This window comes from Populus euphratica, unplaced genomic scaffold (assembly GCF_000495115.2).
Source record: "Populus euphratica unplaced genomic scaffold, PopEup_1.0 scaffold63.1, whole genome shotgun sequence".
Lineage (NCBI taxonomy): Eukaryota > Viridiplantae > Streptophyta > Magnoliopsida > Malpighiales > Salicaceae > Populus > Populus euphratica.
Window position 1 is genome coordinate 116,709 of NW_011499942.1, and position 23,499 is coordinate 140,207.

At 34.5% G+C, this 23,499-nt stretch overlaps 3 protein-coding genes across 7 annotated transcripts; 2 read left to right on the forward strand and 1 right to left on the reverse strand.

Annotated features, from left to right (window-relative positions):
* The first annotated feature begins 5,398 nt into the window (after window positions 1-5,398).
* LOC105137083 (MLO-like protein 6) lies at window positions 5,399-9,610 on the forward strand. The gene is made up of 15 exons (XM_011042669.1): window positions 5,399-5,766; window positions 6,037-6,094; window positions 6,221-6,462; window positions 6,613-6,729; window positions 6,834-6,894; window positions 7,086-7,174; window positions 7,419-7,493; window positions 7,587-7,681; window positions 7,763-7,812; window positions 7,906-7,946; window positions 8,067-8,240; window positions 8,339-8,374; window positions 8,502-8,569; window positions 8,692-8,752; window positions 8,845-9,610. The coding sequence occupies exons 1-15, from the start codon at window positions 5,644-5,646 to the stop codon at window positions 9,298-9,300; spliced, it is 1,746 nt and encodes a 581-aa protein (XP_011040971.1). The 5' UTR covers window positions 5,399-5,643; the 3' UTR covers window positions 9,301-9,610.
* A 2,207-nt stretch (window positions 9,611-11,817) lies between these two features.
* Window positions 11,818-13,872, forward strand: LOC105137082 (ubiquitin-conjugating enzyme E2 20-like). 2 transcript variants are annotated; one of them, XM_011042667.1, is made up of 6 exons: window positions 11,818-12,201; window positions 12,430-12,457; window positions 12,713-12,982; window positions 13,197-13,260; window positions 13,338-13,396; window positions 13,542-13,872. In XM_011042667.1, exons 1-5 carry the CDS (start codon window positions 12,077-12,079, stop codon window positions 13,358-13,360), a joined length of 510 nt encoding a protein of 169 aa, XP_011040969.1. In that variant the 5' UTR covers window positions 11,818-12,076; the 3' UTR covers window positions 13,361-13,396; window positions 13,542-13,872. The 2 variants fall into 2 exon arrangements, with proteins under 2 accessions (XP_011040969.1, XP_011040970.1); XM_011042668.1 differs by having other exon boundaries at window positions 11,820-12,201; window positions 12,752-12,982.
* Window positions 13,873-13,960: 88 nt separating this feature from the next.
* LOC105137081 (RING/U-box superfamily protein) lies at window positions 13,961-23,354 on the reverse strand. Of its 4 annotated transcripts, XM_011042665.1 has the most exons (8): window positions 23,091-23,354; window positions 21,814-21,863; window positions 16,923-17,078; window positions 15,605-16,348; window positions 15,110-15,516; window positions 14,672-14,770; window positions 14,448-14,585; window positions 13,961-14,210 (listed from the first exon to the last, which is right to left on the reverse strand). In XM_011042665.1, the coding sequence occupies exons 3-8, from the start codon at window positions 17,020-17,022 to the stop codon at window positions 14,061-14,063; spliced, it is 1,638 nt and encodes a 545-aa protein (XP_011040967.1). In that variant the 5' UTR covers window positions 17,023-17,078; window positions 21,814-21,863; window positions 23,091-23,354; the 3' UTR covers window positions 13,961-14,060. The 4 variants fall into 4 exon arrangements, with proteins under 4 accessions (XP_011040967.1, XP_011040966.1, XP_011040968.1 ...); XM_011042664.1 differs by lacking the exon at window positions 21,814-21,863 and having other exon boundaries at window positions 23,089-23,354; XM_011042666.1 differs by lacking the exons at window positions 21,814-21,863; window positions 23,091-23,354 and adding an exon at window positions 22,521-22,682.
* Window positions 23,355-23,499: the final 145 nt, after the last annotated feature.

The following is a 23,499-nucleotide window of genomic DNA, read 5'->3' on the forward strand; positions in this document are numbered from 1 at the left end:
TTCAGAAAATATATCTGGCCTGAAAAAAAATATAGGATTGATGGTTTTATTAGTGTATTTTCATGATCTTAATATGTTAATATTAAAAATAAAAATTTTTAAAGAATTTTGTTAGAGTGTTCTTAAAAAAACACACTATATACTACAATACTAAACACGTAAAAAAAAAACATGTTTTCATATACTTTTTATTTTAAAAATATATAAATATATTTAAAAATTATTCTATAAATATATTTATTTTATATCCATTTCTTTTCAACCAAACATAATTCTACCTATTATCTATGTGTTAACATTACCTTAATTATTCCTTGTCATAGAAATCAGGACAGCTTTTTTTTTTTACCATTATTTGTCTATGTCAGGTCAAGATTGTAATCAAACACTGCCTTAATTATTCTCTGCTAAGGGAATCAGGACAAAGAGTATATTAATCAACGACTGATGCTACTTAATCAGGACAAAGAGTATATTAGTCGTTAATTAGGACAAATGCTACTTAGCAAGTGCTCTTGTTAGCAAAACTCATTGTGTATTCAGAATTTCTTTTTTATTTATTTATTTGACAATCAGGGAAGAGATGGATCCCAGCAGAAGAGAATCCATTGAATCTAGCCGGCAAACATCGAGCGAGTCCGTTGTCTCTGAACGAATAAGCACACGATAGACTCTCCTACCAAGACCCAGCACCCCTTTTCCAGGGTCACCCGTAGCATCCACGTTCCCGGGGTAACAAGGGCAGTCAAGGGTCATCATGGTTCCTAAAGTCCCCCCATAGCAACCCAGCCAACCTAGCTAGCTTTGAATTCTACGACCACGGGAGAAAGTGTGGGTGGGATCGGGAATGTCATACAAATGTGTATGACAAGCTCTTTTTTTTTTCATATACTAATATAGATATTTAGTTTATACATGAATTAATTAATTTTACGGATTTTAAATTAATAATTATATAAATTTTTAATAATTTAAAAATTTTGAATAAAAAATTTTAAAAAATAAATCTAAAATCTAACTACAGTTGATCAGTGCAAATGACAAGCTACTTGATGTTATAAGACTTGGGAGTTCTTGAGTTCACTCGCCACAGCTTGAATAGAGTTCTGCCCTCCAATTCTGCCCTAATAACTTTTTTTTCCCGTTTCACACAACTGGGCACAGCACTTGGAGCTATATTCAATTATTCAACAATGTCGGTAACCATCTATAGATATTACATGAGCTAGATAAACATTTATCTCAATTTGGTTACATGATAAAGAGGCCAGCTCAATCACCTGCTTGTTCTCTCCTTTTCTTTTGGCTAGAAAATCTATTTTAATTCATTAGTGTTAAAAAATAATATAAATAATATATTAAATTTTATCTAACAATTTAAATTTTTTAATTAAACTGATTTTTTGTTTTTGTTTTGTACAAGACAATATCAGCACATGTAAATTCCATACTAAAAAACCACTTTCATACGTTGAGTTTTCACCTGCTATAATTGTTACTATGACAATGAAACTGCTTATCAAAGAGATGACAACATGTAAACTGGTTACGGCTAATCTTGACAACGGGTAATCACCTCAATGATTAATCAGACCTAAGTTTGTGAAATGACTGTAAATTGAGAAGGATCATGACAGAGTGATGGCCCAGTTAAAAAGAAAGAGAGAAAATTCCCTTTGAGATTCATTGAGAATTGACAAATGTTTTCGAGGCTTTACCCCTTTTTAAAAACAAAACATTGCCGACGATGAACGACACGACATATTTACATCAGAAAGACATCATAGACCACAAATTGCAGCAACACATGTTGTGATATTAAACCATTGAAAGTTTCTCTTTCAGGCATTTAAACATAGGTCTTCTGGCTCTTATGTTGTTTTTTTTTTAAAAAAAATTATCATGGTAATTAAAAAAATTTATTTTAAAAAATATTAGTAAAATAATATATTTTCATCTTTTCACTATTACAATTTTCACTAAATATTATTATTTCCAAACACAACAAAATAACTATCATATTTTTAAGAAACAATATTTAGTAAATTTTCCGATTCCAAGCACGACAACTAACTTCCGTATACTTTAACTTGAGGTATTGTGACTGTGTCCAAGGACTCTTCCAAGTCCTTCTCGCCATTACTTCCATGGCTCCAGCGGCAATGAAAATTCTCAAAGCCTTCCTCGAGCCCATTTTAAGATTTTCCTTGTCTATCTCGCCTAGATGATGCCTGAAGTGGCCTCCCCCCTGAACCTCGATTGCAAAGATGTGAGCAGTTCTTGAATACCTCAGTACATGCTCCCTTGTATACTTTTCTTTTGAGACAAAATATATGCTCCGGAGAGTATCGCCAGGCCATTGAGTCTGGGTGTAGATTTATATGAAGGGACATGGAAGACAAATTTCCAAGGACAACGAATTCTGATTTAATTGATGTAATTTTATGGTGATTCTTAGCTGTGACATCAGTTAAATATTGTTATCCTTCAGAAATGTAACATTTAATAAATATTACGGTTCTCAACCATAATAAGTTAAAAAATATCATATTGGGAAGCCAATTGGGAGAGACTCAGTCACCAAAACAAGTCTGCTTGTAAATTTCCACTGCAATACAAGCCGAACTTACTGGACATTTCTCGATTCCTTGCAGTCAAATTGGGAAGCCAATTGGTCCTCGAAAACGTTTTAAATTCAATGGGAGGACTTGCTAGAGAATTCGGACAAGGATGTCTAAATTATGTATCAATCCTCGCTAATAATTGCCATCTAGAAGTGGTAGAATTTCCCCCATTGGTTCCTGGCTAACGGCAAAAGTAAAAAATATTCATAAATTCTGGATCAGAAGAGTGGACTATTTTCAGCATGCTAACTGTGTCTTGGCTTTTTAAATTAAGCTGATGATCGATTAGATCAGAGACAGGTATCCACCGGTCGCTTATGACTTTGTCAGTTGTTAGATACGATCTTATTATAATGATAATATATTAGCAAGATATATAGCAATACAAAGTCAGCTGTTCTTCTTAGCTAGCTAGAACCTGGAGTTTGAGCTGGGGAATATGATATTTTAACGTTCTATATCTTGTAAAGTGTGATTTTAATTATTTTTTAAGATATTAGCGAATCAAAATAATTTAAAAACATAAAAAATATATTAATTTAAAATAAAAAATTTTAAATTGTTTTTAGAAATACTTTTTAAATACGCTGCCAAACAGCTAATAAAGATTCATTCCTTGAAGAGATTCTTGCATAAAATCTCAGAAGATTAAGAAATATTGTAGTAATGTTAATCCTATGAGCTCAATATAGTTACGCTGCTGACACAAACTGGCTAGATATGCGTTCACGACACAGAGTTTTATGACTAGGTATAGTTTTCTGGTCAAATTTCTATTATCAAGCAAAGGCAGTTGTATTTTCTGTTCGCCAGTGTCCTGTAATAAAAATAATAATATAAAAGAGATAAAAACATGTCTATTAAAATAAATAAAATAAATTTATCTTCTTTAATGAATTTCTATATTTTTAAAACAAGCATACGTGAACATGTGCTTCCTATTCTCCCCATCATCTCCATCGCTTTTATACCATTATAGTAATAAATAATAAATGATTTATGAGCATTCTTTTTCGTTCTTCACAGGGACAGTTCTTCCTCCATTTCACCAGGGTCCTGCTAAATTTGTAAAATAAAATCATGAACATTAATTAGTGCGTGTTGGGGAGGTGCTAGTCAAATTCTTACCGTAAATGAACACGCACACACCCCTAGTTTTCAATTTAATCCATCTAGTGAAGTCACAAGAGCTTTATCCAGTCAATTAGTGAAGTTTGAAATGGTCCCTGAAGTTTAATAATTATTTTGTATAATACCCTTCCTAAATAAATAAAAGAAGTTATATTCTAGTCAGCAATCTATAATTCTCGTGGACATTTTTGTGTTTAATAATTATTTTAAATCCATAGTCTATATATATATATATATATATTTCATATTTTTTTTTGTGTGTGTTAATGATTTCTGCTGTGTGACGTGTTCTTCAACTTTAAAGTCCCACCGCCATCCTTCCTCTCTGCGCATTATATAATAGACTGCTCTCCTTAGAAGGTAACTACCGCACGTCCATAGTAAATTTTTAATCGATGCAGCCTTTTCTCCAAAAAGATCATTATATATTTCAAAATAGTGTCAACAGCAGCAGCAACTGAAGAAGTAACGCCGGTCAATTAATAAAAAAAAATGATAATTGCACAGAAATCACAAGTACTAATTCCGGATCAATCGTTTTTTTATTAATCTTTTTTTTTTTTTACAATCATCTTGCTTTACTACATGATTATTACACTTGATTTGGGGTTAATATGATATAAAACTTGGGTCATGGTTGGAAGGTTTAATACAAGTTAATTTAGAATTTTTTTGTTTTAAAAAAACTAATGAGTTTTAACCATGTGGTGGATTAACCTTGGTTTTTAATGGGTTCATATCGAGTCAATTCTCTTATATTTTTTTTTAAAATATATCTCAAAAAAATTATGAATTAATCTCCTAAGTTAGACTAAATTTAATAACATTGTTCTATTAAAAGCTTGTTTAATTTTGCGTTTTATTTTTTATAAAAAAATTTAATTTTTTTATATTTTTGTTTCAAATTAATATTTTTTTAGTATTTTTAAATCATTTTAATATTCTGATATTCAAAATAATTTTTAAATAATAATAATAAAAAATTATTTTAATGTATTTTTAAATAAAAAATACTTTAAAAATAATTACTATCACACTTTTAGACACTACATAAATGTTGAGGGAATGCTTATTTATCTATGGCCATTAATATTAAAATCTCAAATAGACCTAGCAAGATGAATTTAAAATCCTTCAAAATGAATAGAATACATGTTGATTTTTATAGTGTGTTTGATATTATGGTATAATTTTTTTTCGCTGAAATCATATCAAAAATATATTTTTATTTTTTTTAACATTAATATATTAAAATAATAATAAAAATATTTAAAAAATATTAATTTAAAATTTTTCCAAACAACTATACTAGTATGAAACAAGAATTCAATGGGCGGCAGGAGACTGGTAGCCAAGCAATTACCGGTACTATGGTAACTGAGCCTGCAAATTAGGATTCATTCTTATTTTATTTTATCACAGGAGAAATTTCCTTATCGACTTGTTTATTTATTTTGTTTTGCTTTTATTTCCTGCGCTGCGCCATTTTTTTTTTTTTTTTTATTAACCCTGAAGTTATGCTGCGCGTTCTTTTGTTTGCATTGTTTTGTTCTTTCTCGGTCAATGACTTAATCTCATTGAAATAGTCAAAGTTTTGGGTCTTGGCTTTTGAAGAACGTATCTACATATGTAATATATGCCCCTGCAAGACTTGTAAAACGAAGAAGCCAAGTATTTCTTTCTATAAATACACAAGAAGAAAGAAATTCCGTGCAGAGAAAAGCAACCGAGCTCTGCCTAATTTTGTGCTGAATTTGTTGATTAAGCCTTGTAGCATCAATCTCTGGCCACTCTTCTCTGTTCTGTTTCTTGTTTAACAATTCTTGGTGAATCTTCGAAGGGAGGGTTCTGTTGTTTTCACTAGTCGAAGCTACTACTATATACCAGGATGGCTTCAGAAGGCAAAGCACAGTCTCTTGAGCAGACACCTACATGGGCTGTTGCTGTGGTCTGCTTTGTTTTGGTTGCCATTTCAATCGTCATCGAGCATCTAATTCATGTCGTAGAAAAGGTATTTTCTTGCCTTTATTAAATGGTTTAGCTAGGTAGATGACTTGCACCATGCTGGGTAATTTTAAGCTTGATTAGTCTTGAAAGCAGGCAAGCATGTTTTGAAGGTTTTTTTTTTTTTTTTTGAGTTTATTTTCATGAAAAATAAGTGATACCAGTTCTGACAATCGAACTAAACTGCTGCCAGCCCTCAAAATTGAAAGAGTTGAATATTTGAATGGCTACGTATGTTGATTAGACCTGACGTTTTTTTTTTTGCACTTCTTTACAGTGGTTGAAGAAAAAACACAAGACAGCTTTAGTTGAAGCACTTGAAAAAGTTAAAGCAGGTAACCCGTTTTTTAGTTTGATAAGTTCTTGCCAGTTTTGAAGTGAATTACGTATTTTGATCAGAAACCAAGTTAACTAATCCTTTCTGTTCTTACTTTAAAAAAATAAAATAAAAAAAATTGCAGAGCTCATGCTTATGGGATTCATATCCTTGCTCCTAACAATATTACAAGGACCAATCTCTGATATTTGCATTCCGGAGGATATAGCAGCCACCTGGCATCCTTGCAGTAAGAACCAGGAGAAAGAAAAGGTATCAGAGTCTGATGATTCTGACTCCTCTCGTCGAAGGCTCCTTCAGTTCCTGGGCTCCGGTGAAAGTCATAGACGTGTTTTAGCATCAAAATATGACAAATGTGCTGAAAAGGTAAGAATAAAATCAGTATAATCTTTGAATACCAATTTCAACTTATGAAAAATGTGCTAGGATTGGTAAAAGTAGGTCCATAATATGTTCTGCTGATCTCGATGCTTTTGAGAAGCTGATTTTTAGCATTGATCTTTGCATATGTTTCAGGGAAAAGTTGCCCTTGTATCATCATATGGTATCCACCAGCTCCATATTTTCATTTTCGTACTAGCAGTTGTTCACGTGCTCTATTGCATAATTACCTATTTCTTAGGCAGAACCAAGGTGCTGCAGTACTACCATTTGTATACTTTTTTTTATTTTCTCAAATGCTTGTTTGTTTCCCCTTTTCTGATGGATCGATCTCTTCAATACTCCTTGAAATGCAGATGAGAAAGTGGAAGGCATGGGAGGATGAAACAAAAACCCTTGAGTACCAATACCATAATGGTATGTGTTTAGTCCAAAGCTTAGCTTAATGATCAATTATCCATTCATAATTTGTTGCCTAAAATTTCACCAAAGATGCAAAATTACACATAAAAGGATGGAAGTGACTTTCAGTAAACTAGTCAGTGGCAACCATTTCTATTTTAGTCATCTTATACTAAGTATTACTTAAATGTCTTCATGGCTTGCAGATCCAGAGAGGTTTAGGTTTGCAAGAGAGACATCATTTGGAAGGAGGCATCTGCAACTATGGAGCAAGTCATCGATTCTCCTTTGGATTGTAAGTATTGAATGCGGCTTTTTCTAGAGGAATTTGCCATTATGAAATGACAATGTGGGCCATGAAGATAAAATCACTGAAACATTCTGCAAAATCTGTGCTGAACTTAAGATACGGTATTCATGGTTTCGCTATAGAAATGATGGAATTAGCATGGCAATTCATTGCAACCTCATATTTTCAGGACTTGGAGTTTATTTTTGATATGAAACTCATTGTTCTTTTTTTGTTGCCCCAACATCAGGTGTGTTTCTTCAGACAGTTTCTTGGATCAGTTACCAAGGTTGATTATATGACACTGAGGCATGGATTTATCATGGTGCGTTGAGAATATACACTCATACTTGAATCCTTTTCACCCTGACAAGGAATTCTCGTTATTCGAGTTACAGTGTTCTGTTATTTTCTACAGGCACATTTGGCCCCTGGAAGTGAAACAAGATTTAACTTCCAAAAGTACATCAGCAGATCACTTGATGAGGATTTTAAAGTTGTGGTGGGGATCAGGTGTGTTCGCAATCATTTGAGCCCTAAATTACCCTTTTTGATTGTTTATTTCAGAACAATAACCTTGCTTTGTGTATGCAGTCCGATAATATGGTTCATTGCAGTGTTGTTCCTGTTGACTAATACACATGGTAAGCATAATATTGCGATATGATTCCCAGAAAATACAAGATACTAAAGTTATATGTTTGAAGGGCTAAGAATCTTTTCCTTATTCGTGACAGGATGGAACTCTCATTTTTGGCTACCATTTATCCCTTTAATTGTGAGTACAAATGTCTTACAAAACCCTTGGTTTTGCCTTCTAAATTGATTAAAGTTGCTACTCTTGTGAGTTCTGTGAGCATGAGGAAGTCATCATAACATTTAATTGGGAATTTTGCAGATAATTTTACTGATAGGAGCTAAGCTACAAGTGATCATAACTCAAATGGGGCTAAGGATTCAAGAGAGAGGAGATGTGGTTAAGGGTGCTCTCGTGGTTATACCAGGCGACGACCTTTTCTGGTTTGGACGCCCACGATTCCTTCTCTTTCTCATTCACTTAGTTCTCTTTCAGGTACCCCAACACATCCATATACCTTACTTTTATCTGAACATTTTAATACTATACCCGCCCATGCTTACTTGTTGTCTTTGTAACCTTCTTCATTGCAGAACGCATTTCAGATTGCTTTTTTCATATGGAGTGTGGTAAGCAATTCTACCGTGTTTTTTTAACATGAATTAGGATTTTTTTCTCACTTCCAAAGAATGATCTTGCACCCTTTTCCCTTGAAGAAGAAGAATAGGCCCTAACTAAGTTTCCCTTATCTTTCAGTATGAATTCACAATAAACTCCTGCTACCATGCTCACACTGAGGCTATTGTCATCAGGATCACATTGGGGTGAGTTTCATTAGCATATTGAAAAACATGAAAATATTAACCTAGTTAAAGACTTCTGTATAATTAAGATTTTTAGCTCAAAATGCATTGCTGACAAAATAATGCATATTGGAACTTTTCAGGGTCGTCATACAGATAGTATGCAGTTATGTGACTCTGCCTCTTTATGCTTTAGTGACACAGGTTAGTATTGAGATTCAAATGCCTTAAAAGTTTTCATAGCAGCAAGACATTTTGTTATCTTGTGAATGACATTGTTTCCTGTGATCTCACAGATGGGTTCTAGCATGAGACCAACCGTATTTAACGACCGAGTGGCAGCAGCACTCAAAAACTGGCACCATACAGCCAAAAAGCAAAGTAAACATGGCAAGAACTCCGAGTCTCACACACCAATGTCAAGCAGACCACAAACTCCCGCTCATGGCATGTCGCCTGTTCATCTCTTGCACAACTTCCGTGGCAGCACTGCTCCTGATAGTTTCCAGAATTCTCCAAGGCATTCTTATTATGACAACAATGATCAATGGGATCCTGAAGCAAATTCTGTACACGACCATGAACTCAATGAGTCTGTACACCATGGTAGTCCTGATGTTAGGGACCAAGTCCGGGTCATAGAAACTCAAGATCCAAACCCGGTCCAATTGCCTCCAGGGCCAGGCCCCATCCATTCTCAGCAGCATGAAATTAACCTCGGCAGTGCTCGTGATTTCACATTTAGAAAGTGATGGCAGATGCATGCAGGATTTGTTGTGCTCCAATTGTTGTTTACGTGTCATGTGTTCATTCCTTGTAAATGAGAAAATAGAAACCTACTTGGGCCAGAAAGAAAGAGTATAGGAACTTGAAAGCAGCACAGGCAGGGATGGTTTAAGGCATTAGTTTTGTTGCTTCTTCTTTTTTTCTTTTTTGAAACATTATTTTTCTCCCCGTGTTGCTATATAGAACCCTTTCAAAAAACCAGACGTCTTATAATGTAAGTGTATTCAGTATAAAGCTACAAGGTTTAGCATTTCCAATAGCGCTATGGATTATAATGTGTTTATTTTTTTATTTTTTTTGTATTTTGACTTTTTTTTCTTTGGTTATTAATTTTTTTCAATTTAATCTATTATAATATATTTACAGTGATTTAGAGTTGGTGATTTATTTTTATTTTCTCTTTATATATATCAAAAAAATATTACATGCAACAAGTCTACTTTTAAAAACGTTAAGTTAAATAAAAAATAATTTTAAAAAATTTAAATTATTAAATTTTATGAAGTCAATGATCTAATTTACAAGTTTGATGAAGCAACTCTTGTCGAGTTTGGCAGGATATTTTTTTTAATTAAAAAATATTATATAATTATTTATTTTTATTTTTATCATATCGTTAAAAAAATAGTTTAAAAAAAGATATGTTATTAAATTTTAAAAAGTCCATGAACCTAATGATGAGTTTAGTGATTTTAATTTTTTTAAAAGAATTATTTTTTTCATTTTATCCTTTGATATTAAACAATTTGATAATTGAGTTATTTATTTATTTGTTTTCTATAAAGTTATCATAGTTATTAAAAAAAATTAATATTGGTTTGATGCTTAATTTTGCAATCGTTAATTTTTTTTTATCATATAGTTAAATAAACTATAGTTTAGAAAAAAAAAGTTATTAATCAATAGAGTCCATAACTTGATTTACGGGTTTGATGTGTTGGCTCAGGTTCTTCGATTCACGAGTTTACTTATCAAATCTAATATTTTTTTTATTTTTGATCTTTTAATTTTTTTAATTGTTTTTTTATTTCACTCTTTTTCAATATTTGACTGGTTAGGAAATAAAATTCATAATTTATTTTTTTAACTTTTCATAGGGTTATCACAATCTCAAATAAATATTTTTTTCTAGAGTTGGTGTTTGATTTTGCAAGCATATAATATTATTATAAAAATTAAATAAAAAATAATTTATAAAAATAATAAAATTATTAAACTCATTGAAGTTCATAACCCAGATTCTTGGGTGACTGAGATTGATTTAATCTGATATCATTTCAATAATTTTTTTTTGTTATCTTTAAGTTTTTTTAAAAATCATTATTTTTACTAATCATTCAAGTTGTTTTTAAACCTATTAAATTAAATGGTTTTTTTAAGATCAGCTTCCATATAATTTAATTTGAAATTTAATTTAAAATTTAATAATACAATTAAAAAAATCTTTATATTTTTAATATTTATTTTAAAATAGCCCGATTGCAACGAAGCAGGAACGAATATGCTAGCATCGTGCTGTAGGATGTGCAGGCAGGGCTTGGGCTTTTGATAAAGATGGCCTCTGTTAAAAATTATTTCCTTGACAGTCTCATGAGCAGAACCGTCTCCGTCTCCAAAGCACTTATTTTGTTCTGTTGAATTCTGCTTCCATGTATTGCAATAACAAGAAATGCTTGAAGCTTAGAAACCCATAAGCAAGATTTGGAGGCCCAGTGACAAAGAAGCCCTATAAGGTTAGGGGCAGAGGGCACAAAAACATTTGTAGATAAATCCTCTCTCTCTCTCTTTCTCTCTTTCTCTCTCTATGAATCCTCACTCCTGTTATCATTGAAAGTTGATGATTTTCTTTCTTCATTCATAATAAAGCATGATTCGAACTTTATTTGTGCATAAAATGTGTTTTTTTTTTTATATATTTTTATTGGAGATTCATTTTCAAAAAAGAAATGATTAAAAATTGCTTTGACTCTGCCCCCTTACTTGTGGTTTTCCTTGAAGATTCCATCATCCCTTGCATTTATCAGCACAGGGAAGTTGCCACCTGGCTAAATCCATTACTCTAGCTGTGCTTGAGTTCGAAAAATGATTTTATTTGTGGACATCTTGCAGTACCTTTTCTTTTTCAACAGTGGAAAGAGAGACAAAAACCAAGGCCCCATGATATTATTTTAATTAAAACATATACTAGAACATTTGTAAAAAAGTTTTAATTATAAAATAATGTTATTTATTACATATTAAAGTATAATTTAAATAAAAATATGGATGAAAAACCTTAAGATTATATAGAAGTCTTTGATTGAGAATTAATGATAAAATTAATTTAAAAAAACAATTTGGATGCAAAGTTGAGACTTGGGCGATATTTTAAGGTTTGCTTAATAAAAAATTAACAGGAAAAAATATATAAACGCATTATAGATTATAATTCGATTTTTTATGCTAAGAATTTCAAAGATTCAGCTAGATAGATATTTAGGATGGTTTAGAATTTAAAACTGTTCAACAGGGCATGTCGTGGCAGGCTGTGTGCTATGTATACTCTCACTCCCCTTTTTTTTTAAAAAAATATTCGAACACCATCACCACCACGGTTCAACTAATTCTCAGCAACAATACTGAAAGAGAATCGAAAGTTAAAAACCAGAACTTGATTAATTTGTTGATTGCATAGCAACCCTTGATTTTGATCATTGCAAGAATCTACTTGGTTGATTTTTCTTTTAATTGTAAGAATACGTCATGGAGGTTAGGCCAAATGAGACGGTCGATAGCTCGACGCAGTATCGGCGACATGTACCAGCAACTCCTTCGAAGCAACCTGTTGTTCCTTCTAACACATTTGAGACCACCTCCGTTTCTCAGAGGTCTCGCTTTCTTGAGTTTTCTGCTTGCTTCCTGAGGAATCTTGGGGAAAAAAAAGAAAAGAAAAAAACGTTTGTTAATTTTGATTTTCTTCTTCTGGGTCTCTTTGAATTAATAGAAAGATAGAAGCTTTAAACCTATTAGTATCAGATATTTTGTTTCTTGGGTTTTTGTTTTTTACGGCAGTGAAATGATCTTAATGGGTTCTGTTTGATTATTGTGTTTTTCAGGTTACAGAAGGAATTAATGTCTCTCATGGTACGTAAAAATCCTTCCTTTACTATTTCTTGCCTGTAAAAAATGATCAACTTTTTATGTTTAATGTTCAATCTGGTCACCAGTCTTGATTTTATCCACTGCATTAGAACTGTTGCACTTTTCGGTGGACTGTTGCATCGTGTTTCTGGCAATGACTATAGTGGAAAGAAATCCCTTCGAGTGGGGTTAGAAGAGGTTTATAATACACACGCAATTGCAGAAATTAAAATCGAGTTATGTTTTTTACCCTGTCAATTGATGATGGTCTGGACTTATCTTATATTGTTTCTGCAGATGATTGGAGGAGATCTTGGAGTGTCAGCTTTTCCTGAAGGCGAGAGCATTTTTGCATGGATTGGTACAATTGCGGGTGGAGAGGGAACTGCCTATGAGGGATTATCGTACAAGCTCTCTCTACATTTTCCCCTAGACTACCCTTTCAAACCTCCCCAGATCAAATTTGAGACGATGTGCTTCCATCCAAATGTTGATCAATTTGGGAACATATGCCTTGATATTCTCCAGGTAAAGGGATGCAGGAGATGGCAGATGTTAAAATGATATTGAGACTAGGTGAAACCAATTTATTTGAGGATGTTTGAACCCGCTGATATTGCCAAAGTCCAGTCCTTCCCGTCGAAGCGAGCTCTCCTTATCCACACGACATAGAAATTAGTTGCCTTGTTTTTACATGTCTCTCTCATTTAACTAACGAGCTCCTTTCTGTTTGTCTTCATAGGACAAGTGGTCTTCAGCTTATGATTGCAGAACCATTCTTTTATCGATTCAAAGTCTATTGGGAGGTCTGCTCGGACTTGCGTACATGTTTAAACTTTGTCCGTATTTCTGGTTTTGCCTAACTATTTAGTTCTTCACGCAGAACCAACCCGGATAGTCCCTTGAACAGCTACGCTGCCGAACTCTGGAGTAACAAGGAAGGTCAGATATCCCATCTTCATGTCTAAGATAATTTTCTTTTGTTTAAACATAAAAAAGAACTGCTATGAATATGTTATGCTCGAGCTTCTGTTTATATGTTCTTCTATATCAGCATGATGAACTGAAGAGCTGTCTATTGTCACAGATTACAAAAGGAAGGTCCAGGAACAGTATTATGCTGGAGAAGCATTTGAGAGTTGAGCTGCGAGCTCCTCGTGTCTTTGATGCCATCAGAAAGCGTTAGCACTTCACGCTGTTGCTCTTAAGGGTTTAGGGGAGGAGTCTGGAGTCAGTCTGGATACTTGTATGAAAGAATATTTAAGAACTCAAACCCGCATCATTTGTCAGGATAGTTCTGTCCGTTGCCTTTTCTGATTAAACGAGTGATATCTCTTTCTTGTAATTATTATAGAAATAACGTCTACAAAGTTGCATGGAAAGTTTTTCTAAGTCAATGAAAAGCTATTTTGGTTTTATATAGAAGCAGATAAATTATTTACAGTTGTGATTCAATGCTTGGCTTGGCATTTTATCGTGCTTGACTTGGATCAAACTATCGAAGGCTGAGCTTAAATTAAATTTTTATAAATGGTCATCAAATCCCGTCTGCAAATTATTATATACAAGATCAAGTGAACAAGATCAAATAGGAAGTAAAAGCAAATCATTCCTTGATCGAACCATCAGCAACAGCAGGTGCTTTGCAGATGGGGCACATATTCTTCATTGACAACCACTTCTTGATGCAGTCAACGTGATAAACATGTCCACAGTTCTTTATCATTCCAACTTTATCCATGCTCTTGTACTCTTCCTGTCAATTGCAATTGCCAGCAAGGTGCATAAATGTTAAGTAGAGGAAACAAATTAGTTCACACGGGCATCCTGCCCTGTGTTCTGATTTATACTTCCAGAGGAGTACATTTACACCATTCAAGATCATGAATCGTGATATTGTTCTTGTCAAGCTTAATCTTAACGATACCTATTGCCTATATCTTAAGGTTTACTCAGATGCAAATTAATCACCATTTATGCAACTATTACTTACAAGGCAGATAGCACAGGATGTTTCTTCCTGGGCTTTGTCTGAAGAATGGCATCTTGTCTCCACCAAGCACTTTGAAAACACATCTTCAGGCAATCCTGTGTTGACATTCCCTATCCTTTCTCCTAGAGCAAGTAGTTCCTGTCCAGGCGACATAGCTGATTGTTTTAATTCGGGAGAAACAAGAAAACTGCCAGTCAAAAAAGTCATTTCCTGAAATTACAAACCTCATAACTCATGCTGTCAACATCCAGTCTCATGTCCCTGTATTGATCAAAGAAATTTCTGGAGCCATATAAATATGAGTGATCTAACATCATAAGAGCCTGCAAACGTAAAATAAATATGTGAGCAGGCGATGAACTGCATCAGAACCATCACATATAAACCCAATAGGGAAAAACTTCTTGTTTTGAGGAGAAACATGCACATTGCATAGAGGTGAAAGAAATATGATGTGAATGGCTAATTTAAAAAGCTCAGAAGCATCCTGCACTCTTATGACTTGCAATCTCGTGATTACGTGTAAATCACACCAACAAGTAAATCACACCAACAAGCATGACGTGCACTTGCACAACAAAAAAAAAGGAAAGAAAATTAAAGAAAACAGAATGAAATTCTAGCCCCAACCATAGCACAAGTCACAATTGATTACCACACACCTCAGATCCCATTCTATCACGCACATCCACCACATTTGAAAGTGACTGGAATCTCTCAATTGATATCCTTGACCTTCCTTCTCTATGATTGCTGTGCCAACCTCCAGACAAAAGTGGTCTTGAATATCTGGAACTATGGGTTTCTGAAAGAAAATGCTGACCATTTTCGACAGCAGCAACTTCTTGTCTGAGATGAGAGGAGTTTGTATCAGCCCGACGTGTAGGTATAGCTCTTCGAGAATAACTGTTCTGACCCTCCCTTGAAGCCTGGGCATGAAAACCATGAAGATGTCGTGGTGGTGCAATGGGATTTCTGCTTAAGATGGAATCATGGTTGTACCGACGAATATCAGTAGGATTCCCTCCAGCATAATGCTGATTCATCTCATGGCTCAAGGAATTATTTTCTGCAATTGTAAATTATAAATTACAATTACCTAGGAATTTGGGAAAAACTAGGAGTAGATGTTAGAAAGCAATATATCTTAAACTGACCTGAAGTATGAAACCTCCCATGTGCAGGAGGTGGAACACCAATTCGGTTCTGCTCATAAGCAGTTCTGTCAGCATTCAAGTTAGCAACATCCACTGGCCCTGAATGGTTTCGGAGATGAGATGTTGAAGAAAAAGGATGGGACGTGTAACTTGATGAATGGGTTCTTCTTGGGTTGGGCTCCGAATCAAGTCTAGATCTGCTTCTCACATTCCTTGGAGGATCTTCACCCCCAATTGACAGGCTGCTACCCATATAGGGAGGTAAACCAGAGGATTCTGTAAAGTAATTTCTATAATCTGAAGTTGGTTTCTCATGGTGAAGTTCAAAAGAATTGGAGGAACTTCCTGCACTGTACATACTGCTGGTGCCACCTCTTTCCCACGAGGTAGGAACACCAGGGCTTTTTCTTTTGAATGGCCCTCTTCCAGCACTCATTGTATGATCAAGTAGACCACCCTCACCTTCATGGATACCATGCCTGTTGTGGTGATTAGAATGAACATGGGTAGCATCGAGCTCTGGAGGAGGGTAAAAACTTCCACCAGCTGGACAGTGTGGGAATACGTCATGTCGGGGGGCAGAAAGGGGAGCGTGAACTTGTGGACCTTCTGACCTGAAATATGTAGAGGAATGCTCAAGAGCTCTGCTTTCCAGGTTCCGCCGAGAGGCACAGCTGGGTCCATCTATTGAAGGAGGATTGATAGGATGAGAAAAGGAACCATTTTCTTGAGAAACAGCCCTTCCTGCAACAACGTTGTTCAGAACTTAAATAGCTTTCAAGGCAAGGCTAAGCCATGTTGTAAGCAGTCGGCAGATAAAAGAGCAATATCAGTTCCCTAAAAACCTGAAAGGCATGCAGTAGGTTTGAACTCCCAGGTAAAACACAATGGACAGCTTCAGTTAATTTTACACTTGATATCAATGATAATTCAAATTCCACCAGTATTCTTGATGGCAAAAAATAAGGAGTGTTGTTTCAATTGGGCCATGGATTTTTTTTAAAGAAAACCCTATAATCTTCATACTGCACCTGGAAGTGTTGCATATCTTTAAATGCAGCTATTTTCCTGGTTAAAGATTACTAAAGCGATGAATTAATGAAAGTTTCCCCTTAGAATAATCATTGATAGATTCAAACCCTTGATCTACATCCCACCGGCAATCTCAACAAAAGTTGGACATCATTGGTGCAAGGTATTGAAGAAATACCAATAGACAAAAGGCATCTTTATTGAATAACATAAAACGTAGTACAATACCCAAATACTTACTTACAAAAGGCATTTTTATTGAATAACATAATACGAAGTAAAATACCCATATGAACATAGGACTGTCCAGCAGCTGGGTGGCCATGGCTCCAATCCTGCTCCATCTCGAAGAATTGAGAAGGGTTGAACATTTGTCTATGTCCCATGACCCCTTAGACCAGAAGATAATTTAAGCTCTGGATTCAGAATAGAGGAAGAACCACCTGCATAAAAGTCATCTACAATTATCAGAGCAGTCCCGTATGAACAAGTATGTGTTCTGCAAATTATACATCAGTTTCTACATGTCATCTAAGCAGGCATGATACTAAGCTTTGTCTCCAAAACTTTATTAACTAATGACGATCAAACTTAGATATATTATATACCTACTATGTCAGAAAGCCCAAGCCCTTAAAACCAGAATGCTTGAAAATATTGTTGAAGAAATGACTAAATGACATTTATAGTATTCATTTGAATTTCTTCAGCAAAGCTGTTCATTAATAAGATGGATAAACAGAAGTCAAAAAATAATCACAGTCAGTACAATTTTAGCCATTTCTAAAAGTTCTATCCATTTGATTCATGTACCAATTTCCTGCTAAATCAAGAAAAAGTTCGCTAATGAGTTCATCATGTCAAGTGATTAACTACAAAAATTAGATCCCCTCAAAAAGGGAAGAAAGAAAAGAAAAGAAAAAAAAGAACCCTCCATATAAGCTTTCACTCAAGCAACTCCTAAAATGAAGTGCAAAATAGGGTCAAATTATAGTAATTAAGCTTTGGGAACCAAAAGAGACTACATTGAAATGACAAGAGACATGCAAAACAGGCTGTCTCAAATTTGGGAAACATACTAAGAAGACAGATTTTCTTGTTTTTCAATTATAATAATAGGTTATGTTTCTATGATTTTTACCATCAGGAATTGAGTTATGATAAAAATAAATAAATAAATAATAAAACACAACTTTTTCACAAAGCAAACACTCAATGAAAGTTCCAAAAAAATGCCATGCAATACTGAGAAACATAAGTATTGTTCTAATGGAAACAAGCAAAGAGAGAAAAACAGAGTTGAGGAAGGTAATTTATGAAAATAAAATCACATCCAGAACAAGAAAGAAAAAAAGTGAACTTCTAAGAAAAAAATATGAACAACTAAAATCCATGGTCTGAGAAAACAGAAATCATACTAACAAATTCAAGAGAAATGAACTTCTACTGATCCCCTACTGCCATAAAACAAAATAACAAAAAACTGGGAACAATAACTAGTTCATTCTGTCTTAATGCCTCTTAAATAAGCAGGCTTGCAATTTATACATTGTTCCTGGGACAAAAATCCTATGGAAAACACAGAAAATTCCAAGAAAAATATGACAGAACAATAGTATTAGAAGAAGGGAAAATAAGGCCCTCATATCTTACATCATCAAGAAGGAAACGAAAATGTGTGAAAAAGAAAAATGGTTACATACATCCAGATCCTGTCTTTATATGCTAAATAACTACTACTCAAAAGTCCAATTGTGACTCTCTCTCTGTAGATAAGGGATTCTACAGGCAATGTACCACGTCTTCATCCCTAGTAGCAGATTAGCAAATTTGTCGAAGTTAAAAAAACAGATACGTAAAACTTCGCCCTTCAAAAGAAAAGCCTTTACTGCTTGCTATAGAAATACTACTGAATTGCTTTGGATTGGAAAATTATGTGAAGGCTGCAACAACCTAGATGCACCAAAGTACTATCTTGACAGCATATTGTTATGGACAAATGGCATCACATCAGCCATATAAACGAAGAGAACATCTAAAGGAGCACATAGAATAACATCCCCTCAGAAACACATCGTGTCCCAAAATGCCGCCGCAATCAAATAACGTTTCAGATAACTGAGACAAAATCATTTTTCCAAACATCTATGAGGGATTCCAGCAACTTATTTCACATTTTTTCTCTCACTTTAGCATTTCAATGGAGATGTCTCAAATCCAGGAAACAACCATCATTCTCCCAATCCTGACAAGTTATATCTTCTGTACTACCATCAGAATTCCACTATGCAATGAAATACTCCTCTTCATCAAGCAAGTCTCCGCAAACCATGCCGCCAGACACTTCTTCAAATACAAACCTATCACCATAAGGAACAAGAACTTGATGATCTCTTTTTTTGGTAAGAGCCTCAAAAGGCGAGCCACTCTAAATAAACATCACATTGTGAAAGATAGTAACCTCAGTGATGTGAGATTACTATCACTCAAATGCACAAGAAGATCCCAAGAGCCCTTTCACTTTTCAATGTAGTGACCTAAAATGCTCACTCCATCCACACTAGTTGTATTTGGTACAGAAACTAATTCTAAGCTCACAACATCCTTCAGATGAAACTGCACTATACAAGATTAATTGGAGTATTGAAAAATCTTCAGGCCTTGAATCGTAAGGCAATTTTGTAGTTATCCCCAATGTGAAGAGACTATAACCCTCAAATCAGAGTAATACATCTAGGAGGCCCCACAGTTTGATCTCCCAGGACAAGGATTCATTTCTAGCACATTATTGCAGCTGCATGTATTCATGAAATTTATGTGAAATACAGGAATTCAAAAATGAAAATCCCCTTCAAGTGATCAATGAGACCATAAGTGCCTGCAAGGCAATACCACTTGCACTTTAGATCAATACTTATAACAATAAAAGATAAACTTCCTATAAACCAAATTGCAGAAATCTTTTAAAATTTAGTTGGCTGTGACTAATGATTTTAATTAAAGAACACAAGGAAGTACATATAAGAAGAGCTGAGGCAAAGGGCTCCGGCTGTTTTCAAAGGCTCTACTTAGGAAACCTTAAACCTCATAGAAATGCTAAGAGATTTAGTGACTCTATAGACAGGATGCATAAAGCTTATGCATGCTTCAAGACTGAAGATTGTTTGGCAAAACAGAAATGCTTTAAGGAATGTGGAGAGAGAGAGAGAGAGATCCTCTGGAGACCAGTTCCTTGCTCACCTGTACCTGCTAATAAATCAAAAACAGATATGTAAAGCATCAATTAACCTGCATTCGCTGGCCATCTATACCTATAGGAGGATGGAGAAACCCAGAGCAGGGCAAAAACATTATTATTCTTTTGATGATTAGAAGTGGAGAAATGGGAAAAGCACCAAAGAGGTGCCGCCTACCCATAGGATGGTACAATTTTATTAGCTCCATTACATCTGCATTGAGCCCTTGGAATGGTAAAAGAGAAATAAACTGAAAAAGTATCTGCAAGAAGCTTCAATTAGTTTATGAATATATAAAATTATGTATGAAACTAGATAACTCAGATGTAACAAAGCACTTTCATGCACCATATCCTAAATACGACAGCAAAAGACTTAACTAAAATATTTAAAACTTAGAACACCATCCTTCTGCATGAAAACTTCCAAATAAGTTAATATACACGAATTCCTTTGAGAAGAGGAACCATTGCAGTACTCATGTCCTCATTCATCACTTAAGCCTTCCTCTCACTGAAGCAAATGATTATAGCAATATCAAACACTAAGGGAATAAAAGGAACAGGATTGATTGAGAAGAAGAAAGAGATGACTTCACTTAGTTAAGCATTAGGAAAAATAGCTTCTCCAACAGAAGCAGGCACAAAATATTTCCTCCAAAACCTCTTCAGAAAAACCGTACCTGCTCCCTAGGATGCCTTGATATTTTTATTTGACAAGACTACTGAATGCAAAAAATATTTTGTTCCCATCCTCCAGATGGGTGGGAAAAAATCTAGGGTAAAGTTCAATTCAGAGCAACAAAGCTGAGAAAAGCAGAACCCAATTGATAACATGATTGGTAAATATTTTTATAATTTTTCTTCTTGTAAATTAATACATAGGTAAACAGAGTAGCAACAAGGTCCGAAAATCCAGTTAAAATCCCAACACAATCTTCTCCATCACATTCGATGGTATAGTATGTGAAAGTTACAATTCTAATGTTTACTCCATTCATATGATTAGCAAATTTACCTGTGATGAAACTTCAAGATTTTAAATACCAAACAAATTTTCCTGATCTGGGAGCTTGATGCCTTCTCATTTCATAACATGTCCAAGAATTTCTTCCAACTTATATAGAATTTTTTGTTTTTCTTTCCTTCTCTTCGGAAACTGTCTAGTTCTTCTACATCCATTTGATTTTGACAATGGGTGAGCTTTAAGACCACTTCAATATTTAAATTTATGATATTAAAATTTGTACTTCATGCTTAATTGATTTTCCATCTTTTTCAATACAATTATGGTGGTAAATCATCATTCTGGTTTTAGATGATTTCACTTACACTAAAAAAGGACACCAGTCTCTAGGGAGTAATGACTTCAATAGCAAAAAAGCTAGAGGCAAAAAAAATGAGAAGGAAATGGCTCTGGAAGGGAGTTACAACTACAACAGAAAAATAGGGGCAAAAAGATTGATACAGAGCCACAGTTTCGCATGATGCAAGCATAGTCTTTATGGAGTAATATTCCAGAGATGTAGACCCTCGCATAGAGATAAACAAATTTATCTTAGTATGGTGAACAGCAATCGTGGAATACAACTAATAAGAGAGGAAAACTTGCCAAACTTCTGATCTTTCAATTTAAGTTTGGATAAGTGGAATTATCTCCAAAGATCTTAGGCCGGCCTACTGATGAAAACCTGGATGTTATCAAGCATCTAACCTCGCCTCCCTAAAAAATGTTAGTAAATCCATCTTTGAAGTCACCCAGACCTGCAGATCTAAGCAAGAAAAGAAATGAAATTTGCTGCATTTGTCAGCTCAAGCCACTAGTTCCAAAAAAACCCAGATTAGCAACAAAGCACCGATGAACAAGGAAAAGAATTGAGAAACAATCACCAAGTCATCAAAATCATAGCCGAGGGCATGATCAAACACCATTTCATATCTTACCTGTAATGTATCTTCACAAGCTTTCAAGAAAACAACACTGCTGCCCTCCTGAGAATATTCAACTATATGATCTTATTAATTTAATTTTGGATAATTCAGGATCCCACTTGCTCCAACTCTACTCTGTAATTCCATTATAATATCCTTAGATCCACAGCTAATGAAACCAAAACAAGCACTCCTGGTACAGTTGCTAACACCAAACCAGGTGATTATTGTTGCATTGTTAGATAAATGAAAAAAAAAATAGAATGAGATCATAGTCACATTGTAACACACCAAATCCTTTAAAATCAAATAAGAGACACAAAATCATATGCGAGGATAAGAGACAAAAGACAAGAAATGCAGTAATGGGCATTGACTAATGTTCCATCCAATGCCATTGCATCAAATGAAAATTGAGAAAGAATAATAGTTTCCTACTGCCTTGGTATAGCAGCAACCACCACTGCCTTCTGGAAATAATTATAAGTGACCTTTCTCTTTCAAATAATACTAATATAAGTACATTCGATGCTGCCTATTCTCATGTAGAAACAGCACATGCTGCCATGCAAGCAACAAATTATTATCCATCAGTAAATTCAAAATCAGATTGCAACATCGATGCGCAAAAACCTACTAAGTTGATGTCTGATGCAAATCCTTGGCATGAAATAAATAGCTTTCCAACTAAACCAACAAACATAATCTACCAACAATACAATTTTATATTTTCACAAGCTAAGAGGTCTTCGAGCTTCAAACTCGCAATTAAACCAACCAATTGACAATGATAGAAACACCACAACTTTTAAACTCACGAACTGGGCTTGATTTTCGAGGATCGGACCCCGCACTAGTTTCAATACGATTTGGTTCCGTGCTAGCTCTAAAATCTAAATTTCAAGGTTATTATGTAAAAAAAAAACACATAATCTACCAACACAGCATCTAATCAGCACAACAAACACTAAAAAAGAATCAAATAACCGCACGCACGCACACAAATCGATAACGATGAGACCCTAATTTAAATTCCAAAAAGGCAGGCAAAAATACAATTCCGAGGCAAAAAGAAAATGAGGAGCAAAACATCCAGAGAGCGAGAGAAAAAACACGATCATAAAAAAAATATATTAAAAAAACGTAATCAACGCGATTATTTAAATTGGAAGAGGATCGTTTAATTTCAAAAGAAATATAAAAAAATAAGAGGAAATTAGAGGTTAATCAACGGAGAATGGTCAAGAAGAAAAGGGAAAAACGGAGAGAATTGGCCGAAGAAAGTACCTGAGACGTTTGATTGTGAAGTTGACTACGGGGATCAGACGGTGGAGAGAGAGAAAGGAGAATTACAGATGTCCTTTTGTAGAGATGATTGAAGCCTTTGTTTGGTAAAGGGAGCCAGGAGAGAGAGAGAGAGAGAGAGAGTCGTGTGTAAAATTGTAAGTTGGTGTGGGTTATAGAATGAGGAAGTTATATGTATAAATATATTAGTGTGGCATGTAATGTGAGGTATGCTAATTATGAATTAGAGACTGTCTTGGCAATAAACCTGGCTCCTGCGGGATTCCATTGGTCTCTCTCTCTCTCTTTTCTCGGGTGAACTTTATTTTTTCGTCCTTGTAGATGTATTAAATCCCAATTAGTACTTTGTTAGTTTGTTCTTCTTTTTTTTCTTTTCTTTTCCAGTGGCTGT